The sequence below is a fragment of the Lissotriton vulgaris genome, chromosome 10 (assembly GCF_964263255.1).
Source record: "Lissotriton vulgaris chromosome 10, aLisVul1.2, whole genome shotgun sequence".
NCBI lineage: Eukaryota > Metazoa > Chordata > Amphibia > Caudata > Salamandridae > Lissotriton > Lissotriton vulgaris.
Genome location: NC_141698.1, coordinates 929,359,821 through 929,374,075, shown reverse-complemented (window position 1 = coordinate 929,374,075; position 14,255 = coordinate 929,359,821). Strand labels below are relative to the sequence as shown.

At 40.7% G+C, this 14,255-nt stretch overlaps 1 protein-coding gene across 1 annotated transcript in view; it reads right to left on the bottom strand.

The window, feature by feature from the left end:
- The window catches only part of COL28A1 (collagen type XXVIII alpha 1 chain), a 689,953-nt gene that overhangs the window by 239,284 nt on the left and 436,414 nt on the right, over nucleotides 1-14,255 (bottom strand). Inside the window, exons 22-23 of the mRNA XM_086941924.1 lie at nucleotides 12,507-12,575; nucleotides 7,902-7,970 (exon numbers count right to left, since the gene is read on the bottom strand). Coding sequence (XP_086798050.1) covers nucleotides 7,902-7,970; nucleotides 12,507-12,575 — 138 coding nt within the window. The remainder of the gene's footprint in view (nucleotides 1-7,901; nucleotides 7,971-12,506; nucleotides 12,576-14,255) is intronic.

Genomic DNA, 14,255 nt, shown 5'->3' with positions numbered 1-14,255 from the left:
AAGTGGTGAGTAGTGGAACTATGTGGGTTGGATAGGATTAGTTAGTTGTGTGTTGTGGAGTGGATTTGTGTAGTGGCATTATGTGGCATTATGTGGCATGGTGTGCTGTGGAAATATATGGATAGCGATTTTGTGGCATTCAGTGTAGTGGCATTATGTGTAGTGAGATTGTGGAGAGTGGTAACTTGTACAGTTTAATTATTTGGTGTGCAGTTGAATTTTGCGGCACAATGTAGAATTGTGTGGTGTGGATTGGATGTATGTGGTGCTGAGTCATTGTGTTGTATTATGTGGTTTGGTGTTAAATTATTTGGTGTGGGTTAGAAATGTGTGGAGCTGAATTTTGTGGTATGGAACTTTGTGTATAGCTTTGCGTTTGTGGTGATGGAAAAGAACAAATAGGTAGGAGCTAAGCATCAGATCTATGAGTTTAAAAAAAAGGAAAGAGTTGGAGCTATTGGCATTGTAAATGTCTCTTACCTATGTGTTATGGATTGGAGTGGATGTATGTGGTGCGTACCAATTATATGAGTTGAATTGGACTTGTTCGTTGTGGAATTGTGTGGTGTGAAATTGTGTGATGTGGATTTGTGTAGTGGAATTATGTGGTAATGTGTGCAGTTGTAATATGAGCATTGTAATTATGTATTTTTGAGTGTATTGGAATTATGTGGTGTGAGACTGTGTGTAATGGAGTGTAAGTATGTGGAATGGTATTTTGTGTTGTGGAGGGTTATGTAGTGGAGTTTAAATATGACATCGTGTACAATTGAATGACTCTTTAAAAAAAAGAATTATCAAAAAATTTCGTCTAGTTTTCTTTGTCCTTACAATGCTGGCAACCTCCTCCAGCCTGTTGTAATGCTTCTTTGGTATAACTTTTATTTGTTATGCACGGACATAAACAATAGGAGGGTGGAGATTGAGAAATAGTACCTGAATTACAAAAACGAGCAGCAGACAGACACTAGGAGAGAATCAACAGATGCCAGATTCTGAGGGCACACTGAGGTGGGGCTGAGTAATGCTGAAGTGGTGCTGAGGTGATGGCATGCTGCTACAGATGTGATGCTCAGGTGATGCTGAATTAAACTCAGGTAGTACTAAGTGATGCTGAGGTAGTTGTGAGCTGGTGTGGAGGTGGTACTGAATGTTACTGAGGTGGTGCTGAGTGATGCTGAGGTGGTGCTGAGTGACGCTGTGGCACTGAGTCATGCTGAGGTGGCGGTGCAGCGCTGGTGCTGACGTGGCGCTGTGTTGAAGTGATGCTTTGCTGATGCTGATGTGGTGCTGCATGGATGCTGAGTTGCTGCTGAGGTGGTGGTGGTACACTGATACCGAAATGGTGCTGTGCTGTTTATGTTGTGTTTTGGTGGTGCTGCGCTGATGCTGAGTTGGTGGTGAACTGATGAGGAGGTGATGCTGAGGTGATGATGAGGTGGTGCTGAATGATGCAGAGGTGGTGCTGAGTCGGGCTGAGGTGGTGCTGAGTGCGGCTGAGGTGCTGGTGCTGCGCTGGGTCTGAGGTGGTGCTGAGCTGGTTCTCAGGTGGTGCTGGTTGATGAGTTGGTGCTGTGCTGAGGTAATGCTGTGCTGATGTTGAAGTGGTGCTGAGTTGCTGCTAAGGTGGGGTTGCTTTGGTGCTGAGCTAGTGGTGATGCACTGACTCAGAGATTGTGATGTGCTAATGCTGAGGTGGTGCTGCGCTGGTACTGAGGGGGTGCTGAGTCATGCTGAGGTGGTGCTGCTACACTGGTGCTTGGGTGGTGCTGAGCTGGTGCTCAGTTGGTGCTAAGTGATGCTGATGTGGTCTTGTGCTGAAGTGGTGGTGCACTGATGTGGATATGGTACTATGTAAATGCAGAGGTGGTGCTGCGCCAATGCTGAGTTGGTGGTGCACTGATGAGGAGATGGTGCTGAGTGATATTGAGGTGGTGCTGAGTGATTCTGTGTGGTGCTGAGTGATGATGAGTGGTGTTGACGTATGCTAAGGTGGTGGTGCTGCGCTGGTGCGGAGGAGGTGCAGAATGATGCTGAATTGGTGCTGTGCTGATGCTGAAGTGGTGCTGCATGGGTCCTGAGTTGCTGCTGAGGTGTTGCTGTGCTGGTAGTGGTGCACTGATGCAGATATTGTGCTGTGCTAATGCTGAGTTGGTGCTGTGCTGATGTTGATGTGGTGCTGCGCTGGTGCTGAGTTGGTGGTGCACTGAGGAGGTTGTACTGTGTTGACGCTGAGATGGTGCTGCTCCGATGCGGAGGTAGTGCTGTGATGATGATGAGATGGGACTGTGCTGATGCTGAGGTGGTGGTGTTCAGGTGGTGCTGTGCTAATGAGGAGATGGTGCTGCTCTGGTGCTGCACTGATGCTGAGGTGGTGCTGCAATGGTGGTGGCTCACTTATGAGGAGGCGGTATTGTGTTGAGGCTGAGGTGTTGTGTTGAGGCTGATGTGCTGTGCTGATGCTGAGCTGGTGCTGAGCTGGTGATCAGGTGGTGCTGAGTGATGTTGAGTTGGTGCTGTGCTGAGGTAGTGGTGCACTGGGTGGGGCTGCTTTGGTGGTGGTGCATTGATCCTGAAATAGTGCTGTGCAGTGCTTATGTTAAGGTGGTGCTGCGCTGATGCTGAGTTTGTGCTCCCCTGGCGGTGCACTGATGAGGAGGTGGTGCTGTGTTGATGCTGAAATGGTGCTCAGGTGATGTTGAGGTAAGGCTGAGTGATGCGGAGTCCCTCACCACCACCCTTTAACAGTGTCCCTTAAAGCTCCATAACCACTAATGTTCAGATGCATTTAATTAGTTATAAAGTGCCACACAGACCAGTGTAGTATGTCGTAGCAATTTGCATCACACACAAATTACACAGCGACAATCACTCATACGTTTATAAATTAGTGTAAAGGAAATGTTACATAATACAGAAGACTACAGGGTGTAGGATTCACAAGTCATGCATATTGGTAGGCAGCATTGCTAAAGAGTGCTTGGGCCCCAGAATCACAAACTCAGAATTGAAAATAGAACACCATTGTTGGGGGTTCTCTTAAATAAAAATAATCAATTTCCATCCAGATGAACCCCTTTTGCAACTTGAATATCTCCTCTAATCTTTACTTTGCAGTGCATGCAGTTCTTTGATGATAGTTATAAATTAAATTTTCTGTTAGGATTTTAAGTTATAAACTGTAAGTAACAGAAGAGCAGTAACCCATTGTCCTATTTACATTTCATGCACTTTGTAATCTGCATGGTACACTTTCTTCACAGCTGCTCTATTAACCCTCTGGCTACCTTGCAATGAGTTAAAACTTCTCCCACATGACAACTCTGATTTCTCCAGCCAGAACATCAATCACCGGAGTAATCGTGACATTCTTATTGTCTGGAAATTGCAGGAGGCCAGAAATGTGTTAAGTGCTTTCAAAAGTAAAATAAACTCAGAAACATTGCCCCTCTGAAGTCAATATCCAGTGTGATAGATCACAGAGCCCTTGTGCTGGCCCTGTTTTCTTGTTCTGCTTTTATTTAATGTAATACATTCAAATGCACATTTTAAAGGGGACATTTTTCCAGAAGGAAACATTTTGGCCTCAGCGCTGATAAGGAAAAAAACTTCCAACTGCTCAGCCAGCAGCCAAGCACCAGTCCTGGAGGGGAGGAAAAAATACAAGCAGCATGCATATTAAAGTATCATTTCAAGCTGTGTTTAAGTTTTGGTTTAACTTTTTACATGATTTAGAGCTGCAGTAGCTAGAAAGCATTGTTGGGTGCTGCTGGCTTCAGACAGGAAGGACAAGATGTGAATGCTGCAATAAAATGTAAGCAGTTACATTTGAGCACCCGCAGTGTAACAAGAGGTTCAAAACATAATAAGATAGTCCCCCGCACTGTAGTATAGTTCCTATATTCCCAATAGGCTCTGCGCATTAAAATAATATATCCTATAGATTTGATGTAGGACTTAGGTCGACTAGGTCTCTATTGAATATAGTAGACTTAATTGTGAGTGCCAGCTAGCTCAGAGGTCACTAGAAACTTTCTCGAATACACAAGAAGGAATTCGTTTCTGACAACCGCATAAACATGACAACTTTGTTTCCCCAAGAATAAAACTGATCTTCGGAGTTGTGGAAACAATAGATAGATATTTTTTACAGTCAATCGTGCATGCTTCGTTTCATCAGAGGTGCAGAGAAATAGAGACAAGAGTTTTCAATGAAAGGGTTTATTGAACAGTCTTCTTTCTCATGCTAGTAAAGTGAACTGCTACAATTGTAATACTGGTTGCAAAGAATAATGCGTACAGTAAGACGAGTATTATAAAGTAATACTGTAAAAGCATTGTATGGTTCCTAGACCATAGATAAATATATACATAAATAACAAAGGCTAAAAACATACCCAACAGGTGCTTCTAAAATACGCCTACCCGAATGTACCTAACCTAAGTCTAGTACCAGGGAAGAAGTAAGTGAGGTGTAGCATAAGTTTAGTTTTTCTTTGCCAAGAATCTAACCAAGATTCTCTTAGGGTCTAATCAGCTCCGTACCTTTGTTTTAGAATGAAGGAGGTCTAGTATCTCTGTCTCGGGACTTGATTTCCCAACACCCCGCGAGGGGAGCTTGGAAAACCTAGAGCTGGATTCTCAGTGAGAGAAAGGCAGCCTCTCTGTCAGTGCGTCAGCTGGAGGATCGGCTTCCTTCGGCACTTGCTGTAGCGAGCTGCGTCGGGCAAGTAGATAGTCGAGCTGCTCCGAACCACTGTGTGTTCGCTAGGGCAAGTGTAGGCATATTTATGCCTTGAAGGTGCCTTGTTTGACGTAAAGTCAGACATAATAACGTCACCAAAGAACCCCAAAGGAATGGTAGTTCTTTGAAAACGCCATGATTTCTAGGACAAATCAATATTCAAGTAAGGGGATGTCCCTGACTGCTGAAGCCGAGTTTTCCAAGAAATCGTTATGTCTGTTTGGAACTAGTAGAAGTAGCCATGCCTGTATTTGGACTGGTTTGGTTATGTCTAAATATGGGTATGATTTCCATGTCTATTTAAGGGCAATGAGAATTATACCTATATAAGGTCATGAATCTGTAAATTACGCTTGGATTCTAAAATGCTACACAACATCACAAAAAGATGAACAGTACAAAGTGTAATGATATTGTACTAAGTCCCTGCTCCTTGGAGGAAACAGGAGGGACAAAGAGGCAGGACTGGCCAATAGTCAGCAAGGATTTTTAAAGGTCACAGAAACAAACAAATGAGAAGCAAGGAATGGCACTTGGCCCACAGAGATATATGGATACTAAAGTATACAAGAGGCCGTACGCTTACGCTTGACCTAAAAATGAAGGCCCTTTTCTGATGCAGATTTTATCAATACATGTAACTCCAAAAAGAAACAATACAGTGGCAATGAAAGTGGTTATCAAAAAAGTATTCAAATATATTGCAACATTTTTATAGTATTTATTAAAACAGAGCAATTATGTTTTTGGTAGCCAATCCCTCCTTCTAACCCCTCACTAAATCTTTGTAGTATGAAAGTGCCCATCTGAGTTTCTCAGATGGCCTCAAACCTGCATATGTTCGCTGAATAAAAGAAGTGTTTTCAGTCAGATATTGTGCTCTGAGAAGGTCACAGCCTGTCTCTATTGTGGAGTTATTGAGCTGAGAAATTTGCAACTGGAGCTGAGCCCTGAAAGCTCATGAACTTATTTGAAGACTGATAAGAGAGAGGGAATCGTATAAAAATCCACACTTTGTCTCTTGGCCTGTACATGAGATGGAATTCGATAAGCTTCAGCATTTTGTTTCATCTTCTCTTTAGGTTTTAATACATTTTCTTTAATATTTCATCTTAAGGTCTTCAATTTATTTATGAATCCAGTAGGCACTGGATCCAGGCCTATTTCTTGAGAATTAACTGGAAAGGCTCTAGGGTGTGACTGTGGCATGGACGTGAAAAGACTGACTTATCTTCTTTGCACCCTTTGCGTTTCGCTATTGGGGAATCATCAACAGTCATGTATGTGGAATCCTCACACTGACATCACAGCCCCAGTTACCACCTGTGCTCTAGTGAGTATTCCAAGAAGGCCACTTTCAGAGACTAGAGCCCAACATAGCACAGTAATACAAAATATAAAACAAGGTGAGTTGGACTAAATACTGCCCGCTAACTCCACTTGGGAATTTGGTTCTAGCCTTAAACAGCGAAGTGACCACTTTCAAACTATAAATGCACATTCTGCGAAACAAAGAAACACAATTACAGAAACTCAATAGGGAGGAATCAGAAAAAAGGATGTGCATGCAAAGTTTTAGTACAGGAATGTATTGCCTACTGTGCCCTTTAAAATGTTTTATGGAAACTCAAATGTATGAAACAGGAAAGATGTATTATGAATTGATACTGAACTAGCAAAGGGTAACTTTTAAATAGGCGGTAGAAGAAATCAGAAATGTATTTACCAGATGCACCGGGTTTAGAAAATGTACAGGAACACCGCACATCCTAATTTCTTTCCTCGTGCATACTTCACCAGGAAGTCCTGGTGAAATGTGTGTGGGAAAATGTGCCGGAATCAGTGTGCAAGCACCATTTTCCACAACCATTCCCCATTCCTCAGGGGAAACTCAGAATACTGTGGTAACATTACACCCTAGAATTGCCATATTTGCAGACTTAGTAATTCTGGGTAGTCTTTTACCAGTGTGGTATCCCTGCGCGACATATAATCAGGGTATATGTAGCGAAAAGAGCTTCCACAGGGATTAATCACGAATACCCTTTCCACATAGTCCAAATAAAAACACATATCTAGATCAAAGTGTATTGACATTTATTTATTTGAGATCCAGCACATTGAGTGCTTAGTCTTCAAAGACCATTATTTAGGAAGCCGCCTCTGAAAAAGACTGCGGAATTCATTAATGGATGGGGGTAAAGGGGTAAAGAGACCGGATATGTGTTTATTTGAACATTTAATTAAAAGCACAACAAAATAATCAATATCGGTAACACTAACAGAGATAGAATCTCACATTTATCAGTAACACATTAGTTCTCAAGATGTTATCCCTCATATACATAACAGTTCATCTATGGAATGACTGTGTGAGGACATTACAGCTATAAATGGATCTTAATAACTCATTTGAGTCAATCTACAACCGGGCTTCCCTTCAGCCTATCAATACAGAAACATAATAAAACATGTATGTTTATAACCATAAACTAACATTTTCTATGGAATTTGTTCAATTGTTTCTATTTTTGTTTAACTACCTTCTCCGATCCTCTACTATATGGTTACTAACTACCATGAAACATACATTTGTCTTTTTAGTTACTCATTTTACTCCTTCAATGTCAACATTGCTTTTGATCTTTATATTTTGTTTCTTTTTGTATAAAGCATATACACATGACTTCAAGAGGTAACAGTGCTATGTACAATTGTAACTAATAGAAACATAATTACATTCAAATATAATTTACTAGGTAGACATATGATATTAAACTGAATAATAATGTAAAAACAAGTCTATGCAAACAACTTTAAACATTACCTTTTGAAAATAGAAAATCAGATGGACACCATAGGGGATGTTGAATCTAGACCTGGGAAAATATGATGGTCCGAACCCTACTTCACCTGAATGTTCAGATGCTGTAGATATTCAGAGGCAATTCACACTGGAGGTTTGCCTGGAATCTTTTATTATTATTTTCCTTAAATGTCCTATCATGGAGTTCAGAGGGCTATAGTCAGTCTAATCTGTCTATATTGTTCATGAAAGCCTTGGCAGCTATTCCCTAATCAGTGTGAAGTGTAGAAGAAAGTTCATCACCATGAGAAGAGATTATTGGTGTAAAACAATATCATGTGATGCACATACCTTTGGGCCTACTATTGAATTGCCGGGTTCCCCGTTAGCTCCTGGTGGTCCAGAAGGTCCAATGTCCCCCTACAAATACAGAAAAGGACAGAGACACACTTCAAATGCTTGTTCTTTACAAGACAGTAGTCATATGGACATTAGTATGGCACACTTTTTTCTTTCATGTTGAAATATTCACTTATATTCACAGAGTTTAACCTATCAGCTTGATGACAATGTGGAACATTGTACTAGAGAGAGTATCATTCAGAATTTGGCAAAACCCTTGGCCCAAAACTAGAAATCCCCCCCATCTCATTTACAGCACTTCTGGGTTGCAGTGTCGAAAGCCCAGCCATATTTAGGGATTGGTCTCCTCCATTGATTTTCCCTGTCTGTGACTACCAGGAGTTGCATCGCAGACCTGGGCAAGACAACGAAAAGCAAAGAGAAATTTAAATTTTTACATTTTTAATTAAAATCTTTTCAACTTACTAGCCCTATTAAGGGGCATTGCCTTTGTAAATGAAAAGGGGCATAGACAGTGTGTCCGACAAGTTCAAGGAAGGGTTTGATACTGTGCTGGAACATTGCTTTTACTATATTTTACTGGGCGTAAATACTTGCCTCGAATTTGTTTGAGTGAACAAGCACAACTGCCTTCTTGTGGATTTGGGAGCATACTTTCAAGCCCCTATGCCACCACGATGTCACTTTTTCAGATGCTGTGGTGGCAATAAGGGCGTTGCCTAATTTATAAGGCAGCGTTAAGCCATTTAACGTGGATTAACGCTGCTTTGTAAATAAGGCACCCTTTCAAGCTACACCTAGTGTGAAAGGGGAGGGCAATGGGTGTTGCAGTGGGCAATTCACCACAACATCCATTGATTTTGATGCTGCCCCCGATTTTCAAGGGTGGCGTAAATAGGAGGCAGTGCCAAAATTAAGACCAGGGAAAACCTGATCTTGAACAGGCAAAACGCGGAGAAAAGCTTTGTTTCTCCTCGTTTTTGCTGCTTCCACACATAGAAACAGCAAAATGCCATTGATTGTTTATGTGCAGGAAGGTGTACATTCCCGCACATAAATAATCATTGAAAAAAATGCAGCTTCTATGTGTGCTGCATTAAGCAACACACATAGAGTGCAGCACTTGTGGGTCCACAAAAGAGGTCTAATGAAATGAAATGAAATGAAAAACGATTTTTAACGCGCAACTAAGCCCAGGTGGGCGTCAAGGCGCCTGACCAAATAATACCAAATAACAGAGACTAATCCTAATTACAGATATGCCCTGACAAGAAGAATTAAACCCTGCCATTGACTAATGTGGGTGGCTTTTAAATCAAAAGAGGCTGAGTACAATTTCTACCCCTCTTCTCAGGTGCTGATATGTGTTTCACGTCCCCCAGCTTATACATTTGTTTCTGTACAGCACACGGACATGAGTAATAAACAGTTACATTTTTGCTTGTATCTCAAAAATGGCTAGATAAAAAATTCCCAAGACCTATAAGATGGCCTAAATTAAATTAAAAAATGAGAAGATGTGGAATCCCTTTAGAACTTCTTTTTAAACAGTTGACAAATCAACATCATAGTTGACACACTTTAGGTTTCATTTAGGAACTCTTTTCCCTTAAATATCATGCAAATTGGCCACGCGAGAACACAGTTAATAAAGGTGCACTTACAGAATTTGTAATGGAGGTAGGTGTTAACCCGAATTTTGGAGGTGCAACTGTCTATATAAAGTTCACTCAACGTTGTCAGGCGAGGCTGACTACACAACACACAAAAAACATCAAGAATGCATTGGGAGGTATCTAAAGTTAATGTGTGTTGTATTACCCTCACAAGTCATTCAGCTGAGAAACGTATTTGGTGAGGGGCTGCTCGTTTTCTAATATTAAGTATTTGTTCAGTTCCTTTCTTGTATTTGTTAGACATTATGGCATTTCAGTACAAATCACATGCTCACGTGGGATTTGGTTTACATCTCTGCTTACAAAATTTGCTATTGCCTGTTATTTGGTTGCTTTTGGGTGACCCTGCAATGCCTGCTGCTGCTAAGGTATTATTAGGTCGCAATTAGTGTTTGGCAAAGTGGGAGCTGTACCAAACTGTCTGCTCGCTCACCCCATACGGGTAGGAACTAGTGATTGTGTGGCAATGGTACCCCTAGCTGCATTACCTGCATATATTAATTGGTGACACAGGGCCATCACCTTCCATGCATCACAGGTCCACCATATTTAGGACAGACCTCTCAATGTAGATCTTCCCTTCTCGGTCCCACATACGAGGCTCAACAGTGTGGCCCCAGAATCCTCCAGTCTCCTCCGGTCTCTCATTCTCCTCTGAAACCCCTGGGCTTCCTCATTGACTCATCTCTGTCCTTCAAGAATCATACCAAGAAAAAAACACAAGCCACCTTTCTGCACAAAGGTAGGTTACTTCTACCTCCTACAAGCGATTGATCCATGTTCTAGGTCCTTCTCCTATCACAAATGGACAGAGCCAGCTCTCTACTCACTGGTCCTCCCGAGTCCTCTGTATCAATCTAATTCATCCTTTAAGGAACAACTTGATTGATCAGATATAATTTACCTCCAGAAAACTGCTCTGGCTACATCTCCCAGGCAGGGCATATTTAGAGCTGTTTGTATGAGCAATGACTTCGTCTTAACCTGAATATGTCTTAATCTAAATACCGTGAATCTCAAATCAATTTGTTTTGTAGCTTCAACACTAAGTGGCTGAAAACAAAAAGTCTCCCACACACCAACACTTTCCCGTGCCCATCACAGCTGCTCCTTGATTGCTTCAATTCAAGAAAGACATGTGCAATGGGACCCCCTCAAAAAAGTAATTTATGGCCCTGGAACCGAGGGGAGCAAGAAAACACAAAACAAGAGGGGTGTTCCTACAGTGGCTGTATAATTCAATAACGTGTATACATCTCTAAGTAATCACAAGGGGCAGTGACAGAAGGTAAAGTGCAAACAAAGTTCATTTAGAAAAATATTTATTTATTCTTTTTTCAAAAAAAAATTTCTAGATATAAATTCATATAAATATTATTATTCAACAAAAAAACCTTTTTTAAATTAATAGGTGTAATTGTTGGCCCTTGTAGCGGGACCCGCTACAAGGGCCAACAATTACACCTTGGTGCCCTTGGACCATATTAGCATAGTCATCTTGCTATTTGGAATCCAGTTCCTTCTCCATTCTTGTATGTGGTATGAATGTAGAATGATTGTTAGCACGTGAGTGAGGTGTGGTGCATGATTGCTTTTCAGGGGACCTGTTAATTTGCTGTTGTTTTTATGACTGTCTTGTGCTCTTTATGAAATTTCTCAATTAATCTATGTATTACCTATTAATTTAAAAAAGGTTTTTTTGTTGAATAATAATATTTATATGAATTTATATCTAGAAATTTTTTTTTGAAAAAAGAATAAATAAATATTTTTCTAAATGAACTTTGTTTGCACTTTACCTTCTGTCACTGCCCCTTGTGATTACTTAGAGATGTATACACGTTATTGAATTATACGGCCACTGTAGGAACACCCCTCTTGTTTTGTGTTTTCAATTCAAGAAAGCTCTCAGGGCCCGATTCACAGAATGAACTTAAGACTCAATCCTAAACTTATTACTATTTTGGTATTCACAGAATGCACATACTACTTTTGGTATTCACAGAAGTTAGGATTTTGTCTTAAATTTGTCTTAAGACAAACTTAAGACAGACTTAAGACAAACTTAAGACAGACTTGAGACAGACTTAAGTTAGGATTTTGTCTTAAGTCTGTCTTAAGTTTGTCTTAAATCTGTCTTAAATTTGACTAATTTAAGACAAAATCCTAACCTCTGTGAATACCAAAAGTAGTAAGTTCATTCTGTGAATGCCAAAAGTAGTAAATGCATTCTGTGAATACCAAAATAGTAGTAGGTTTAGGATTAGGTCTTAAATTCATTCTGTGAATCGGGCCCATAAATCCCACCTCTTCAGAATCTTTCTACCATACCAGACTGCAGACCTTCCCTTCACCTCCACCCTTTATGATGGCATGTTTCTGATCCCATTTGTATTTTCAGATACTTATCTTTAGTTCACAATTGAAATGCACTTGTATGCTACTGTATCATATCATGTTTCTTTGCTCGGTATTTTTTGGAGCAAAGGTACTGCTTTTGAAATATCACCAATAAAATAAACGTATTTTGTTTATATATATGGAGTTTAAATGGTCTTTTGCACTGACGGTAAGTGAGACTGGCTTAAAAGAAGCACAGGGGTGATATGCTTTCAACCTCGTCTGTTTTTCATCGTTCTGAATGAGACATTATGAACAAGTGGCCGTTATGTTACCTTGGTTATGTGGGGCACAGCAAAACGTTGCTAGCCTAAATAGTCAATGCAGTTATTTGCAAATAAAGTGTGGAACGTAGCTTTTTTCTAGCAAATAAAAGTAGCAGATCAATGACACCTTGCATTTTGTTCATGACTACATCCTGAAAGTATTGATTGCATAATTGTGGTCTTCCATCTTCAGCTTGGGAAGGCTGCAAAGCTTTCAAATGATTGTGTCTGAAATATCATGCGTTCATTACCTTAGGTCCGGGTGATCCGCGAACGGATGGTCCAGGCATACCCATGGGTCCCAAACTTCCAGGCTCACCCTGATAAAATAAAGAAAAACCCAGTTTCAAATAAACACAGGCTCATCATTTGCCCCTCATAGTTTACCCTACATTTTCTATTTCATTGTTTTCAGTTACAGCTATTAAATGTGTAAAAAAAATCGCTGTGTGGAATATTGCATTAAAAATAACAAATAGTGTCATTTGCATCTGTACAGTAGTGCAAAAATGGGAACACATGGCCAGCGATCCATGTTGACAGGGTTGATCGTCCGGCTGCACACGCGTTCCACCACTGGGGGCACCCCCTTTCAATGAATTGTTTTCCTGACTCTTTAACCTCTTTAATTGAGACAGATGGCCAATTTGTATGCACATGGCCGTTTTGCTCAGTAAGTTCCCAAAGGAAACCCCTTTCCTTCTAAATAGTCTCCTGAGCATACATTGTGTATATATACTTGAACTCACTTTCCTTTTCTATATTCAGGACTGAGGGTGGGTCACAGCTGTTTATGTTAAACTGTTATACAATTATTCCAAGGTAAGTATGGTAGTACTTCATAATTTTGCTTGCTCGCAATATGGTTCTTTGGCTACATGCAAGTCCCTACCTACGTTCACCACCTACAAGGGGGCAGTGTGGATTTTTTTCCTTCAATTTCTGAACTTGCCCAATCATTGGTAGGTCTATTGGAAATCACTTCCCACTGTTTGCTCTTTTTTCATTGACAAAGTGTTCAGGGCCAATTTCCCCTTTTATACCCTTGCACGGTGCAACTTAGAAGTGATGAGTATCCTATGTCCTGAAGAAGGCCCCCTGATAATGGATTCTGCTTGGAGATTGAAATCTTCATTAACAGTATTATACTGTTTTGGACTTTTTCTCGAGTGAGTAGGCAGTTAGTCAGACAAAACTTCAGGAGTTGTCCTGGTGGTCTAGTCACTAACTTTATTACCCAAAATCTCCTCACGTTGATGGTTCTTGTTGTAGTTGTGGCTCACTGTTTTTGCACTTTTTATTCAGTAAAGCCCTGCTTCATTACTCCACAAAGCTACACTAGTACAGTTGATTGCCACAATTGTGTGACATTATTGCTAATGACAGAAGAATCATCACCAGGACTCTAAGAATACATGAGCCCGAGAAAAATACAAGGTGGGCACTAATCAAAGATTGGTGAAGACACCAACTGGCTAAACCCAGCTACAACTCTGCAAGGATTGTATAGACTTCCAAAGTCATCAAAACATGCCAGTGTAGTTCGGATGTGGCCCAGGGAATCTGGTAATGTGCGTGGGCAGAGTGGCAGTTACTAGAATGTAAAAGAGCTTCCAGAGGAGTACTGCGAGATCTTCCTGGAATGAAGACAATACTGCTTGAAAGGAGAGCTCTGGCAATTATTGACAACTTAGCGCCCATCCTTTATTTTTCTCGGGCTCATGTATTCTTAGAGTCCTGATCCTTCTCTCTGTCTAAAGGATCAAAACATTTTTGACTAGTTTTATGGACACAATTTGATTGTAAGTACATAAGAATAAAATGGGCCATGTTGTTCTTACTTGATACACACTATTGATCACGTATTGTAACATGTGTGTACCACTTGTATGAGAGCCCAAAGCTTGTTTCTCACCACACAGCCACTGCACCATCACATTGTTTTTAAAGTTTTTTTACGTATGATTGAATAAATTGATCATATGATGTATTTGTAAGTT